General features: G+C 50.9%; 1 protein-coding gene across 2 annotated transcripts; it reads left to right on the forward strand.

Annotated features, from left to right (window-relative positions):
• The first annotated feature begins 834 nt into the window (after nt 1-834).
• Pip4k2c (phosphatidylinositol-5-phosphate 4-kinase type 2 gamma) lies at nt 835-15,916 on the forward strand. Of its 2 annotated transcripts, XM_028886271.2 has the most exons (11): nt 1,023-1,114; nt 1,317-1,454; nt 3,646-3,743; nt 6,237-6,333; nt 7,089-7,232; nt 11,745-11,891; nt 12,068-12,106; nt 12,634-12,747; nt 13,120-13,387; nt 13,556-13,659; nt 13,810-15,916. In XM_028886271.2, exons 3-11 carry the CDS (start codon nt 3,679-3,681, stop codon nt 13,888-13,890), a joined length of 1,059 nt encoding a protein of 352 aa, XP_028742104.1. In that variant the 5' UTR covers nt 1,023-1,114; nt 1,317-1,454; nt 3,646-3,678; the 3' UTR covers nt 13,891-15,916. The 2 variants fall into 2 exon arrangements, with proteins under 2 accessions (XP_028742102.1, XP_028742104.1); XM_028886269.2 differs by lacking the exon at nt 1,317-1,454 and having other exon boundaries at nt 835-1,114.
• Nucleotides 15,917-16,508: the final 592 nt, after the last annotated feature.

Genomic DNA, 16,508 nt, shown 5'->3' on the forward strand with positions numbered 1-16,508 from the left:
CGTCCATCAGAGCGGGCACAGCAACCTGATCCCAGCTTTTTTTTTTTTGCATGCCTATTCTTCAGTGGGGGCGGGGGTGGTGGTGGTGGTGGTGGTGGTGGTGGTGGCCTGGTCTACAGAGAGAGATCCAGGACAGGCACCAAAACAACACAGAGAAACCCTGTCTTGAAAAAACAAAAACATGACAAAACAAAAAAAAAAACCCACCAAAAAACAAAACAAAAACAAACAAACAACAACAAAAACCAAAGCACTGGCTGCTCTTCCAGAGGGCCGGGTTTAACTCCCAGCACCCACACGGTGGCTCCCAACCACCCACCACTCCAGTTCTAGGGGGTCCGACGCCCTCCGCTGGCCGCCGCGGGCACTTCATTTACAGCGTGCCGGCCAAACACCCATATCCATAAAAAACAATTAAAAAATAGACATATACATTTAAATTTGCCACGTCCATTCTTCCGCAATTTCATGGAGGCGCCACCCACCCCTCCCTCCGTAAGACCCACACTCGGTGTGAGGACGAGCCGGGGCCAGGCGAGGAGACCGGGCCTCCGACAGAAAAGCGCCTTGGGCGTTCGTCCTCGGGGCAGACCTCACTCGCTAGAAACCGGACAGGACCGGAAAGGGAAGGAGCGCCGCCCTGCACAGAGCCAGGGAGGGTGGAGACCCCGGGAGTCCCGCAGCCGCCCTCCCGCACCTCTGCGAGCATCCGCGCCAGGTGACAGCGCCGCGCCGCCCAGGGGGCGGGGCCAGCCCGACCCTGGCCCCGCCCCGCCCAGGCCCCGCCCCGGCTGGCTCCGCCCCCGCCCCGGCCCCGCCGCGCGCCCGCGGGCGGGCCTCCGGTCACGTGACGGCGGCGCAGGTGAGCACCGCTTCCGGGTCGGGCTTGGGAGAGTCGCGGCCGGCTCCCGCTTCCACTCGCTGGGGTGCGCGGGAGACTATGGCGTCCTCCTCCGTCCCTCCCGCCGCCGCGCCCGCCGCAGCTGGAGGCCCCGGCCCAGGGTTCGGCTTCGCCTCCAAAACCAAGAAGAAGCATTTCGTGCAGCAGAAAGTGAAGGTGTTCCGGGCCGCCGACCCGCTGGTGGGCGTGTTCCTGTGGGGCGTCGCCCACTCGGTGAGAACCGGCCGGACCCCCAGCTCCTGCCCCTCCATCGGGGGTGGTGGGCTCCCCGGGCCCTGCGTCCAAAGCTCCTGGCGCTGCCACCTCGTCCCCTGCCCCGGCCTGGTTCCCCGCGCACCCTTCCCCGGGCTGCCCCTCGGGCTGTCTTCTGGTCGTAGACTCCTGTCTCTCCCTCTGCCCTTTACTCCTGCCCTAGAGTTCCATCCTCTCCACCTGAAATCCAGCTCTGTGCCTTGACTCCTTCCTGCCGGGTCCGCCCTCGGGCTACGGGGACTGGCCAGAATCCGGCTCCAGCCAGAGGGACCTTAAGGGGAGTGGCTCTCAAGGGTTGTTGGTGAGGTCCGGGTGCATGAAGCGTGTCGGGGTACTTACTCCTCCTGCCTGGCGCAGGAGGTAGTTCGATTCCCTCTCCGCCTTGCTTTCTAGCCTCAGCCCTTGACTTTCCAGCCTTGGCTTTGTCTGGGGGGATAGCTCTAGGTTTTTTGGATCTTCTAACCCTGCTTGCCCTTTTCCGGGGACACAGCATTTCAGAGAAGCTACCCAACTCTGACCCTAGGGGGATGCACTCAATCGGGACGTAATGCATAGATGCCTTTGGTCTTAGCTGTATGCCCACTTTTGGCTGGTGTGGTGGTATTTGGTGTAAATGGAGTAAATTGTAACCCAGGAAAAGGCTGGGGAGCTGTGGCCCCAGGGTCGTTGTGTGTGTGTGTGTGTGAGTGAGCTTTGGGAGCCTGAAAAGGGCTCAGGAGGGTGCAGCTTGGGAGTCCGGAGGAGGCCGATGGTCCAGTACACCTCCTTTCTTGAGGACGTCTTGGAGACAAAGTTAGGGAAGTGTAGCTGGTTTTTTCCTTTCTCAGATCGGGAGTAGGAGGGATGCAGTGATCTTCAGCTCGAATGCAGGGGACTATTTTGGTTATCAGCTTCTTTGAGTTGCAGTCTTGATACATGGTCGTGGAGGTGTGAGGGGGTGAGGCAGAACGCTGCATGCATTCTTTATTTGTAATTGGAGCATCCCTGGTGGTCAGTGAGCCCGCCTTTGCCTCTGCTGCTCTCTCAGCGGTGATATCTTGAGTGAGTATTCCATTTGAGGCACTTGTGGGCCAGACTGACGGGGGTAGCGCTTCACTAGAGGAACCTTCCAGGTGACGTACCCATCCCCGTGGAACACACACCGGGGAGGGTTCCCCTCTGGTAAGAATTGGAGGAGTTACCTGTAAGGCCCGCCTCACGCTCTTGAGGTAAACTACTTTATAGCTTCAATGCCCCACTTCCCAGCCAGCACGCATGTACCTCAAGTGTGTAGCACAGAGAAATTCCTTGAACATATGCCTTCGTGATGATTCAGCCTGCTTAGCAGGTGGCGAGGAGGGGGCGGGAAGAGTTAAAGCTGACTTTTAGGCTGGGAATCTCAAGTGGCTCTTTTTTTCTTTCTTTCTGGAGGAATATGTTCTGTCCTCCTTTCTCCTGGGGACAAGAGCAGATGCGCGCACTGCGGCATGTGGGATTTAGGTTAGACCATAACCTCTGTTGAATAATGATCACGTAAGCACAGACAAGACATGCATCTATCGCTTTGATAAACAGTTGGGGACCACCGCGTTGCCAGACACCATGCTAACTGAACAGCTGAAAGACAGCATTTGGAATGGGCCCTTGCCCTTGAGGAGCTCAGAGCTGGGGGAGGGACTTAATGTAAGCTGGGGATTAGAGTCCCCTGGCAGGCAGATGCTCTCTTAGAGGCAGGTGGGGGTGGGGAGAGGGGGGCACAGTAACACCGAGGAGGAGAAAGAATGAATAAAAGAGAAAAGAGCCCTGAACTTGTGGGCTGCAAATCTCGGGGACTGAGGAGAGCATGTGCTGCCCCCCCCCATCCTTCCTCTCCTCTCGCTGGTTGACTGACATACACTTAGGGAACAGACACCTCCTGAGCATACAGACCCTGCAAGTGTTTATTTCCTCAGAGAGCAACTGTTCTTCCTTGACTTTTGGCCTAGGCCGGTGGGCACCTACTGCCGAGATCTGGGTCAGAGTGATCTGGAAGTGTCCTCTTTGTAAAGAGTTACTCAGGGTATACAGACATTTCATTCCCGACCACTGTTGAGCAGCCCCCCCCCCACGCCCCCCAAAGTCCCATTAACTCTCTGCACTTTAAAAATACCTTTTCTTTCCCCTAACAAAGCATGTAACTGTCTTGGGTTTTATGAGGTTTTTATTATTTTTTTTCTCCTAATTTTTTTTTTCTAGAATTTCTCACAGCTTTAAAAATAGTCCTGATTGCTTGCAGGGCTTGCCAAATATAAAGTGGCTGTTGTGAGCATGAAGTTCCTCGGGGGTGGGAGTGTGAGGAGCCCTGTGAGGGTGACTGACATCAGTTCTTGGGCAGCGGCTGGGGTAGGGTACCTGCCTCACTTCTCACATAAGTGCCGCCATCGTTGTTGAGGAGTCGGGTTTGAGTTACTCTTTCTTGACGCTGGCCTAGACCAGGTGTCTCACGCCTCCCTCCCTGTGCTCTGGCTCCTCAGATCAATGAACTCAGCCAGGTGCCGCCTCCAGTGATGCTCTTGCCAGACGACTTTAAGGCTAGCTCCAAGATCAAGGTCAACAATCACCTGTTCCATAGGTAGGTGGTCTGCACCTTCTCACAGAAATCGAACAGGAACGGCAGGGGGGCCGGTGGACAGCTCAGTGGGTAAGGAGTTGGCTGCCAAGCCCGAGGAGAAGAATTCAATGTGCGGAACCCACACGGTGGAAGGAGAGAACTGTCTGACCCTCCAGATGAGCTTTGTGACCCACACCACCCACACTCACACAAACTAAACATTGAAAGAAAGAAGCAGTGCCCAGGCCTGGTCGAGCACACCTTGAATTTCAGCACTTGGGAGAAAGAGATCTCTGTGAATCCAGCCAGGGCTACACAGTGAGATCCTTTCTCAAAAAAAGAAAGAAAGAAAGAGAACAGCAATAGTTATAAAATGCTAGGTGAGTTGAAGGTTTCGGGTATAGATGTTAATTACAAGTGTTACAGTCTCACATTCATTCTAAAGCAAAAATTCAGTGTTGTGGGAAAAAAAAAAACAAACAAAAACATCCGAGGGCCAGCAGATGACTCAGCAGGTAAGGGCTCTGACTGACCAAGCCCGACAACCTGAATTCAGTCTCGAGGACACGCGTGGTGGGAGAAGAGACCCAGCTCCTGGAAGTTGTCTTCTGACCTCCATGCACACGCCTTGGCACACACCACCACCACCCTCACCCCGCCCAAACACACAGGAGTAAATAAATAAATAGCTGCATGTGGTGCATTAATCCCAGCACTTAGGAGGCAGAGGCAGGAGGATCTCTATGAGTTCCAGGCCAGCCTGGTCTACATACCGAGCTGCAGGACAGGCAAGACTACATAGAGAGAACCTGTCTCAAAAATAACCAATGAATTAATTAATTTAAAATTTTTAAATGTAAGCATTTCCAGAGTATCTACATTCATACACACACACACACACACACACACACACACACATACATATGTATACACACATACATATATATATATACACACACACATATAAATACATACATACATACATACATACGTGTGTGTGTGTGTGTGTGTGTGTGTGTGTGTGTGTGTAGATGTAACCAACCGTCTTATTAAATAAGAAACACAGAAACAATGTAAAAGAGAAAGCCGAGAGGTCAGAGCTCAGAGCTAAAATCTCACCCTTCCTCCTGCTGTCCCAGCTTTCCGAAAAAGAGAGCTATTTCCTGTGTGTAAATCGTTTCCAAGTCATTCTGCCTTCTCATTGGTTGTAAACCCAAACACGTGACTGCCTCGTCACTGTCTGTATGCACAACCCTCTAGGTCTTAAAGGCGTATGTCTCCAATGCTGGCTGTATCCCTGAACACACAGAGATCTATGGGGTTAAAGGCGTGCGCCACCACCGCCACGCTCTGTCTATGGCTCTAATAGCTCTGACCCCCGGGCAACTTTATTTATTAACATACAATCAAAATCACATTTCAGTACAATTAGATTACCACCACATGTGTGTGTGTATACCTGTTATCTTTTAGTCTGTTCCATCAAATAAAAACATTGGATTCAGCCAGGCAGTGGTGGTGCACACCTTTAATCCCAGCACTCTGGAGGCAGAGCCAGACAGGTCTCTGTGAGTTCCAGGCCGATCTGGCCTACAGAGTGAGATCCAGGACAGGCATCAAAACTACACAGAGAAACCCTGTCTCGAAAAACCAAACCAAACCAAAATAAAAACCAAAAAAAAAAAAAAAAAAAAAAAAAAATTCAGATTCAGGTGCCTTTATTATTACTTTCTGGTAGGGAAGGAGAAAAATGATGGACACCTCTAGTCCCCCTTTAGTACATTCAAAGTATCAGTAAATACTGTCAGTTTTAGGATATCTCTGCTGAGCTTGAGATGTAAGGAATGGTGCTGTGTAGATGCATAGTGAGCTCGTGCTGAACTTGAACCACTTACCAGCCACACGACCCGACTTAGGCCACTCGGTCACTCTGAGACAGTCTTCCTTTCTATAAAATGACGACAGTATGTCTTTTAATGTACCTGAAGGAGCCAAGTACGGGAATGAGAGGATGAGGCAGGAGCATCAGGACCCAAGGCCCGCCTCTCACCAAAAACTAAAACAACAGCAACCGCAAAGTTGGTGCGGGGAGACGGCTGGAAGAGCACTCACTGTAGAGCATGCCTTGAGGCCGCATCCCTGTCACCCACATAAAGGAGCTGGCATGGCTGTTCCCATTTTCCCAGCCTTGGAGAAGGCAGAGGGAAGCGGAGCCTGGGAACTACAAGATGCTGGGCTTTGGGCTCAGTCTCAAAGCAGTGAGGTGGGGGGCAGGTGATAGAGGAAGGTACAGGACATCGCCCTCTGTCCGCCATATTTGAGCACACAGGTGTACCCACACACTCAAGTGCCTGCCTCATACATGCACACACTTGGAGCGCACACTCCACCTAAAGAAAGGCAGTAACTAACTAACGAACTTCTTCACAGGATTTAGGGAGCTAAATCAGGCAGTAGGGTGGTGATTATAACAATTGTTTATAAAGTGAGTGTTCTGTTTTCTTACCTTTTCAGAGAGAATCTTCCCAGTCATTTCAAGTTCAAGGAATATTGTCCCCAGGTCTTCAGGAACCTCCGTGACCGATTTGGCATTGATGATCAGGATTACTTGGTGAGAGTCTATTGTGGGGTGCGGGTAGTCCCCAGCAACTAGAAAGTCTGTTAGAGAGTTAAGTTTAGAGAACTGAGAGACTTGGTGAATATTGTCTTTGAGCATGAGAGAGAGAGAGAGAGAGAGAGAGAGAGAGAGAGAGAGAGAGAGAGAGAGTGTGTGTGTGTGTGTGTGTGTGTGTGTGTTGGTCATGGGCATCTTTGAAAATGTAATGAGACTAATCAGGCTCTTCTGGGGAGGCAGGATGTATATATGTTTAGAGTTTTACATTCACATTCATTCCATCATGTGAGGTAACCAAATTAAGAACCTGTTAAAGGGATTTGTTGCATCTTAATTTGTTTTTTTTCCGAGACAGGGTTTCTCTGTGTAGTTTTGGAGCCTGTCCTGGATCTCGCTCTGTAGACCAGGCTGGCCTCGAACTCACAGAGATCTGCCTGCCTCTGCCTCCCGAGTGCTGGGATTAAAGGCCTGTGCCACCGCTACCCATTTATCGTGGTTGTGGGTGGCTTTAGTAGATGTGCATATGTGGGAATCAAGGGAGAACTTTCTGGAATTGGTTTTCTTCCACCATGTGGGTCCCGGGGTTTAATTCAGGTCGTCAGGCTTGGGAGCAAACACCTTTCCCACTGAGGCATCTCAGTGGGCTCGACTGCAGTTTCATCCACTTTGAGAAGCAGTGATTGGGCCGTTATCCTCGAATCTTCCCACAAAACGGAAAGTATCCGGGCTCACAGGCTGTTCTCTGTCTCTAGGTGTCCCTTACTCGAAGCCCCCCAAACGAAAGTGAAGGCAGTGATGGTCGATTTCTCATCTCCTATGATCGCACTCTGGTCATCAAGGAAGTGTCCAGCGAGGACATTGCTGACATGCACAGCAACCTTTCCAACTACCACCAGGTCAGGCCTCTCCAGCCCCGTCCTGTCCTCCTCAGCCGCCAGAGCACACCAAGGTCCTGTTCTTTTTCTCCCTGTGAGCTGTGACACACACACACACACACACACACACACACACACACACACACACACACCCCGGCAGCGCTGGCTGTCGTCTTTGTGAAAACTTAGAATGGCAGAAACGCTAACAGGGCCTCTGCATGCCTGCTCTGTTTGATTTGACAGACACGTGCCATGTGTCCCTTCCCATTGACACCAGCATCCCAAACCACCGTCTCTTTGTTCATTTCCTCCAGCATGAGACCTGAGGTCAGAGGACAGCTTTCTGGAGCTGGGCATCCTCCCTTCCGTCATCTGGGTCCCAGGCATCAAACTCACTGTGCTTGTTGGCAAGTGCTGTACCCACTGAGCCACCTCACTGGCCGCCAGGAATTGTTTTTTTTTATTTATTATTTTTTTTATGGTTTTTCCTGATGTTTGCCGGTGCGCCGTGTGTGCACCTGGTGCCCTCAGAGGCCTGATGAGGGCGTCAGGTCCCCGGTACTGTAGCTACAGACAGTTGTGAACTGCCCTATAGGTGCTGGGAGTCAACCCGGGGAGTCAACCGGGGCCTCTACAGGAGCAGCCAGTGCTCTTAACTGCAGAACCATTGCTCTAGTCCCTGATATTTTTTATTAAAATTTTTATTTTTAAGCTGGGTGGTGGTGGCACACACCTTTAATCCCAACACTTGGTTGGCAGAGGCAGGCAGAGCTATGCCAGCCTGGTCTACGGAGTGAGTTCCAGGACGCCAGGGACAGAGAAACCCTGTCTTGATGAATCAAAACATACATTTGTTGTATTTTACATTTGTTTGTTTACTGGGAGGTGCACACATGCCACAGTGTGCCTATGGAGATCAGATAGCTCCGGGCAGTTGATTTTCTGTGTTTCTCATCATCTGGGGTTCCAGGGACTGGATTTAAGCTGGCAGGTTTAGACAGAAGCACTTGCCAACCACGGACCCAATTTGCCAACCCCAGAGCTGGTTTTTGAGTGATTAGAAGTAGAGGTTAGGCATTGGACAAGGTGGCAGAGAGCATGTTAGGCAAAGGGAAGTGGTATTTGCTAAAGCATGGGACCATGAAAGTGTTTGGTGCTGGGAAATTGCAAGAACCCTAGTGTAGCTGGGCTGTGTGGTGTTAGGAAAACTAAGCTGGAGCCCACCTGTGAAAGGGCCCTTAAGTCACAGAGAAATCCGGGCTTTGTCCTGAAGCTGGTTTTCAGGGACCTGGAATGTGTGCTATTTAGAAATAGAGGGCTGGGCGTGCAGCACACACCTGGCGTGTGTGAGGCCTGTGCTCTGTCCTCAGCACCACAAACAGAAGAAGAGAGGGAAGAGGTCTGGAAACGTCCCTCTGACAGCAGGTGGAAGACAGACCGGAGCGGGCACACTGAGAGTGGGGGTGCCAGGTTTAGTAGTGTGGGTGAGAGTGAGGAGAGTCCGGAGAGAATGCCGCGGGCGTGAAAGACCTGTGAGGACATGTGGGAGTCAAGGCAGCGGGGCCTCTGAGTGCCTGGCACCACCTGTCAACACCCGGGACACAGAGAAAGGGACGGGGGTCTGGAGGAAGATCGTGCGGGTATGGAGACGGCTTCTGCAGTTCATCCCAATTTCAGTTGTCCATGAGATGACTGGGGTGTGGCAGAGAGAAAGGAAAGAATAGACTAGGAGTTTATTAGTTAATAGACTAGTTTATTATTTAATAGACTAGTACATCAGTAAGTACTCATAACTCCACTTATCGCCACTGAAAATCACTATGGTTTGAAAGGAAGACTGTGGACACACACACACAAATACAAATAAATAAAAATAAAATCTTTCTTAAAAATACTAATTTTTCCTGGAGGTGGTGGCGCACACCTTTAATCCCAGCACTCGGGAGGCAGAGCCAGGTAAATCTCTGTGAGTCCAAGGCCAGCCTGGTCTACAGAGCAAGATCCAGGGCAGGCTCCAAAACTACACAGAGAAACCCTGTCTCAAAAAACCAAAAAAAAAAAACAAAAAACTGATTTTAAGCCGGCGGTGGTGGTGCACACCTTTAATCCCAGCTCTTGGGAAGCAGAGGCAGGTGGATCTCTGTGAGATACATAGTGAGTTCCAGGACAGCCAGGGCTGTTACACAGAGAAACCCTGTCTTGAAAAACCAAATGAATGAATGAATGAAAGGAAGGAAGGAAGGAAGATAACTTTTGAGGGGCAAGAAGTGCTCCTGAAGGAGATTAGGTATGGGCGGGCAGTTTGGCTTATTAATGCCCCAGGTACGTCCAGAAAGGATTTAAGGGACCGGAGGACACTAGAGGGGAGCGCAGTGGGTTGTCAGTGGATCAAGTGCACAGCTGTAATAATTTAGTGACTGTCGTCCCCACCAGGTTAGACAGCTGAGGAGTTGAGGGTTGAAATCGGGTGTCAGTGATTTTAGGGTATTTCCCTGCTGAAGGGCTTATTTATTACTTTTTTTTTTTTTAATTAAAAAAGTGTATGTGTACAGGTGTTTTGCCTGAATATATGTTTATGCACCATGTGTGCCTGGTGCCCTTGGAGGCCAGAAGAGTACATTAGGTCCTCTGGAACTAGAGTTACAGACAATTCCGACCACGGTATGGGAGCTGGGAATTGAACTCAGAACTTCGACAAGAGCAGCCAGTGCTCTTAACCTCTGAGCCACCTCTCTGGCTCTCTGTCGACTGCTTTCCTAAGGCTGTCTTTTAAGAAAAATAGGCAGAGAGGGAGGTTTTGTTTAGTTTGAGTTGGGGTCTCATGTACCCCAGGGTGGCTTTGAACTATGTAGCTGAGGATGACCGTGGGTCCTCAGGATTCCACCTTCCGATGCTGGGATTATAAGGTGTGGACCTCCACACAAACACTCTGCCTGCTGAGCTCTATCCTCAGCACAAGAAGTACATTTTAATTAGGGGACAAAACCCAGGACCAAGTACCATACCGCTCAGCTAGACTTCTGGACCTAGATGCTTTTTTTTTTTTTCCTTCTGAGACAAGGTCTCAGGATGACCTTGAATTTATGCCCCTCTGGCCTCAACCCCCATGTTCTGGAATTATAGACATCCATCACCAAACCCAGATGATGAATTCAAACTGTGGGCAGAGAATGTAGCTTATCTGGTGCTTGCCTAGTGTACATGAAGACCAGCACCATACAAATCAGGCAGGGTGACACATGCCTGTAATCCTCGCATTCAGAAGGTGGAGGCTGGAGGTTCAGAAGTTCAAGGTTATCCTTGGCTACATAGTAAGTTTGAGACTAGCCTGGGCTACCTGAGACCCTGCGTCAAAAAGAAAAGAAAAAAGAATTCAAATTGCAAGCCGGGTTCCTGTAACGCCAGCTCTTCGGGGGTGGAGAGAGGAGGCCAAGTGTCTATTTCATTGTATTTTTTTAGTCACTTAACAATTGTTCATACTTTATTGTTGTATTTTATGTGTCCAGGTGTTTCGCCTGCATGTAAGTTTATGCACCACATGCATGCCTGGTGCCCTCAGAGGTCATAAAGGACCTTTGGATCCCCTGGACTGGTCTTACAGGTGGTTGTGAGCCACCATATGGGTGCTAGGCATTGAACATGGTCCTCTCGAAGAACTGTCTCTCCACTCTAAGTGTTTAAGGTCAGCTTTATTTGAGGCCAGCCTGGTGATGTCTGACCTGACTTAGAGATGGCTCAGCAGGGAAGGACACTTCCCTGAGGATCTGAGTTCCAGTGATGTCGAGTGGCTCACAACTGTCTGTAACTCTAGTTCCAAGGGATCCTTTGGCCTCCTGGGGCATTCACACAGACACATAAATAAAAAAAAAATAAGGCATGTGGTATGGTTCATGCCTTTAATCTCAGCATCTTTGAGTTCAAAGCAGATCTGTGAGTTTGAGGCCAGCCTGGTCTACACGGCGAGTTCCAGGATAGCCAGGGATATGCAGAGAAACCCTATTTCGAAAAACCAAAAAATAAAAATAAATTAAATAAATAAGTGTTTATTTTAAAAAACAAGACAGTCCAGATTAATTGCAGGTCTCCTTGTAGACATTTCTACTAGCCCACCACGAAGCATTGGTTTAGATAAAATCATTTTATTGATAAGTAAAAGTTTAACCCTGGTTCTGTGGCTATTTGCACAGAGCCTAAAATAAGGATAACAACACTTACCATCCTCATTTTGAAAAAGGCAGAGGTAGCCAGGCACAGTGGCTCATTCCTATCATCATAACATTAGAAGCTAGAGACAGAGAGGTGAGGAGTTCAAGACCCACCCCAGCTATGTGAGACCCAGACTTTAAAATTAAGAGAGAATTGTAAATAGAAGAGACCAGGAGGCAGGGTTTCAGAAACTGGGTGACGTCTCTTGACTCTGTAACCTCTGTGCTTAGGATTCCTCCCGGGCCCTGGAGCAGCTTGGATTCCTGTCCCGAGCTGTTTGTGTGTCCCTCCATCCTTTCCTTATCCTTCTCTCGCTTTCTTCCCTAGTACATAGTGAAGTGTCATGGCAACACACTCCTGCCCCAGTTCCTGGGCATGTACCGAGTCAGTGTGGAGAATGAAGACAGCTACATGCTTGTCATGCGAAACATGTTTAGTCACCGTCTTCCTGTGCATAGGAAGTATGACCTCAAGGTAAGAACAGGATAACCTGCGCTAAAGGAAAGGCTGCTCTCGGCCTGAGAATGGGGGAGGCCTTGGGAGGGCAGTGCCTGACGGAGAGACATAGATTTGACTGTTCACTGTAGGAACCAGGCTTCTGGTTGTCCCTGTTAGTTTTTCCTTCTGACTTAGTCTCGGTCTCTCCACAGGGCTCCCTAGTGTCCCGGGAAGCCAGCGATAAGGAAAAGGTAATGTTCCTTTCAGGTGATGCCGTGAAGGATGGGGTGGGTCAAAGCAAGTGCTTAGGATAAAGAAGCAGTTCTCCATAGTGGATACAGATCACCAGCTGTTAATTCTTACCTTAAACTACTGGAAAGAAAAAGAGATAATCAGCCACTGATCTGGGGGAGCAGTGGGGTGGCTGTGTTGTTGTTAGTATTGGTTATTCTGTGTTGAAGGTTTGGGGGTAGGTGGGATGCCAGGTATGAAGAGCAGAGTGTTGATTTTCCCGTACCTCATTCAGAGCTCTTGTGTTCAAGTAGCTGTTTTTACTGAGGAAGAAGGAGGAAAAGTCAGTGTGGAGGGTGTGGACTATGTCCATAAGCAGACAGTGGTGGATGTAACGAGATGCAGCTGACTGAGCCCAGGCATAGAGCCACGAAGGGCTGCTGCTGTCTTCGAAGCTCTGGGGTAGAGAGAGCCCTGGATGGAGGCAAGGTTCTCTGAGACCTTGGGTAAGGGAAATGTTCCCAGGACATTCTTTTCCCTATTCTAGGTTAAAGAACTGCCTACTCTTAAGGATATGGACTTCCTCAACAAGAACCAGAAAGTGTATATCGGTGAGGAAGAGAAGAAAGTGTTTCTGGAGAAGCTGAAGCGAGATGTGGAGGTAACGATCGGGGCCTCAGAGGCGCCCTATCTAATAAAAGAGAAGGAATGGCTATTTTGTTCTTTAAATATTTTTGCTTTTTGTCTTCCATTCGTGGTACAAGGTTTTTCTTGAATGAAAGGCTGGGGATGAAACAGGAGAAACCCTAGGCCCATTGGTGGGGTAGTGAATGGGATGGGGCACTGGCTGGGGGTCGTCAGAGGGTGCTTTTAGATTTCAGGACTCAGGCACTAATTTGTGGTGGTACACCGTGACCTCAGTTTATGCACTCCTTTCCCTAGGAGGGCCCCGAAATCGAAGGCAGGAGACGGACGGGTGGTGTCTGGGATTGGGTGGGAGACCTGGGGTTTCTGACTTGTCAGTGGGTCTCAGTTTCTAGTGCAGCTGAAGATCATGGACTACAGCCTTCTGCTGGGCATCCACGACATCATCCGGGGCTCTGAGCCAGAGGAGGAGGGGCCCGTGCGGGAGGACGAGGCTGAGTGGGATGGGGACTGTAACCTGACCGGACCTCCTGCTCTGGTGGGCTCCTATGGCACCTCCCCTGAGGGCATTGGAGGCTACATTCATTCCCACCGGCCCCTGGGCCCAGGAGAGTTTGAGTCCTTCATCGATGTCTATGCCATCCGGAGTGCCGAGGGTGAGAGAGACCCTGGAAATGTTAAGGGGGGTGGTGGGGATCCTTGGGGGACAGAGACCAGGGTGGTGGATGGAGAAGCTGATTAGCCTCTAACAACAAAGCTGGCTCCAGGGGAAAAGGAATTGGGACTGTATGTACCCGGTCCTCATTGTTAGCCTCTCTCCCCAGGGGCCCCCCAGAAGGAGGTGTATTTCATGGGCCTCATTGACATTCTAACACAGTACGATGCCAAGAAGAAAGCAGCTCACGCAGCCAAAACCGTCAAGCATGGGGTGAGAGTCCCCCAAAGCCTTTCCTTTCTTGGCCTGACTGTCCTCTGGAAAGAGAGCCTCTGGTCGGCCGGAGCAGTGGGGTGGCCAGGGAAGGCAGAGGTGGGAAGGTGGTGAGGCTCCTCACACATTGTCCCATATTTCTTCTCACAGGCGGGGGCAGAGATCTCGACTGTCCATCCTGAGCAGTATGCTAAGCGATTCCTGGATTTTATTGCCAACATCTTTGCCTAAGAGCCTGACTCTGTGGTGGTCACTGCTTTACGTTGAAGGTGGTGGGTTCTGAGAGTCTTAGGGGAACTGGATTTGGCCACTACTTCTCTTCTTTGCTAAATTCAGGCTGCAGGCTCCTTCCATCCAAACCATTCCATCTTGGTGGACAGGCTTTTCCTGCCCGAGAAAGACACCGTCCTCCCTCCCCGTGTCCGTTTCCTGCCCGCGCTCCTCGCTCCCACCGCGCCCTCTTGCTTCATTAGAGTGTTGTTGGTGACTCTCCTAAGTGCCTTGATCTTTGAAAAACATCTTGTTTCTGTGAAATAGGAGGAGCTGGGGGTAGGGTTGTTTGCCATCTTCGAGACCTGACTGGACAGTGGATGTGGCTCAAGCAACGACCCCAGATGCACTGTGCCGTGTGGACGAAACTGAATGTCTGGATTCGCTGATACCATTGCAGGGCTTTGTGGCATGCTTCCTCCCTGTAGGCCCTGGAATGGAGGGCTCTCAGGAGACTCCCATGTGGGTGCAGGCATTCACACATGGACAGTCTGCCATGGAGGTGAGGTGGAGAGTGGTCAGCAGGCTGGCACCTCACAGAGGCAGGACCTAAGCGGACTTTTGTGACTATGCAGAGAACGGAGAAGGTCCCTGTCAAGCATTGACTACTGTCCATGCTCTTCCTCCATCCCACCCCACTTTGATCTGTACCCATGAGTACTTCTGGATGCAGGAGCCCTGGCATGGCCAGAGCGTCCAAGCCTAGGGCCCGGTGTGGGGCTTCTGTGCTGCGCCTCCCCAGAACCCTTCAGCAAGGGGGGAGAGCGCAGCGGAGGCTGGGAGGACTGGTCAGAGTGAAAGGCTCATTCCTATGTGAAGTTTCCTGTCTTCCTGTCCAGTTACTCCCCAGGGCCCTTTCTAGTAGGAGGGAATAGCTGCATGTGGGTTTCCATCATTTCGAGAGGATAGAGATCTTGAGTGTGGGAACCCCCCATCCCCTGGACATGGTACCTAGTGCGCTTCCTCCCCTCTCCTCAGACATTCTCTGCTTGGATTGTTGTCCTGTTCTCTTCTGTCCCATCTTTCCTGCTACTGTGTCTCCCAGGGGACAGATGGCCTTCTCTGTCTTCTTCACTTTCCACCCCCAGAGAGGAGTCAGAGCCATAACTCAGTCACCCAGTCCCTTCCAAAGATAGCTGAGTTAATTCGTGATATCCTCAGAATGGAGAGGAGCTCAGGCATGGCAGGTCATGCCTGTAAAACCCAGCGCTCAGGAGGCTGTGGCAGACTGAGTGAGAGTTCAAGGCTGACTTGGACAGCCTGGGCTGCAGAGTGAGACCTGGTCTCAGGAAAACCCAGAAAAGGTATGGGTTTGAGCACTGGAGATTATAACTCAGTTGGTGGGGTGCTTGCCTAGCATGTACAGAGCCCGGGCTCACCCCAACACCACCTAAACCAGGTGTGGTGGTGCAGTCCTGGAGTCCTAGCGCTAGGGAATGAAGGTAAGGAGGATCAGGTATTCGAGGTCATCCTCAGTGACAGAGCAAGTTTGAGGCCAGCCAAGGATACATGAGCCTGTCTTGGGGAAAAACGATTCTAAGATGAGATAGATTGTCGTCTCTGCCCAGAGCCTTTGGAACCAAGACACTCTTGCTGTTCTGTCCCTCTTCAGCCCTCCACACTCTGGGGTGGAGGGTGCGAGGCGGGCAGTGAGGGCCAGCAGCTGCTCTGCTGGGTAGCTGGCCTGACCAGTCAGTCTCCTAAGAAGCCACGCAGGCAGTCCTCAGGGAGCAGCTCCCTTTCACCTTTAACCAAAGGGGGCCACGAAAGGAACAGTGGTCGGAGGGAGGGACCTACCTGCCAGGTCTCTTCATCCCACAGGCGACCTTCCCTGTTGATGCAATAAAGCCCCATGACACCAGCAGCTGTTCATTGGAACTGGATTCTCTAACCATGAGGTTGTGTATTATGGGCAGTATGGTCATCTTCATTCATTGCTTCTGTTTTCCATCATTTTGTTTTATTAATAAAAAAAAATCTGTATTTACTCCCGATATCACAATAAAATAAATTATTGGATCCAAATCATTCACAAAAATGGTTTTTCCCTTTGAAAATGCCGAGAAATCCTGCGTTCACAGGATGCAGAGGCCAGCTGAGGAATACTGGTCTTCAAGGTGGTGATGGGCTCCTGAGTATGTGGGAGGTTCCTGAGATGGTGTGGACTTAGAGGTGTGGGGTGGAGACACGGGAGTGGAGACATTCCTCAACTTTGTGGGACTTGCACAGTGATGGTGGGCAGGGAGGAGGGGCTGATGCGGCCGGTTACTCCATCTCTTAACTTCAGTGGGCCTCTGCATACCAGCTGTTTGGGAAGGAACTCGGCTCACCCAGGCTTCCTGGGAAAGCGATCTACTTAGAGGGCAGGAAGAGAACAGCAGGGTCCTGGGAAAGTGAAGGAGTGAGTGAGTGACCAGGCCTCCAGTCCAGGGGGGAGGGCATGGAAGGGGAGGATGACGTGGTTGTTGCTAGTCGGGGAGACTCAGGAGGTCTCGGCTGAGGTCTTGGCTGGTGGAAAAACCTGGCTTGATGTGGCCCCAGGGAAGTGAGCGCAGGAGGCGGAGACTGCTCTGGTGGGA

The sequence above is a fragment of the Peromyscus leucopus genome, chromosome 18 (assembly GCF_004664715.2).
Source record: "Peromyscus leucopus breed LL Stock chromosome 18, UCI_PerLeu_2.1, whole genome shotgun sequence".
Taxonomy (NCBI): domain Eukaryota; kingdom Metazoa; phylum Chordata; class Mammalia; order Rodentia; family Cricetidae; genus Peromyscus; species Peromyscus leucopus.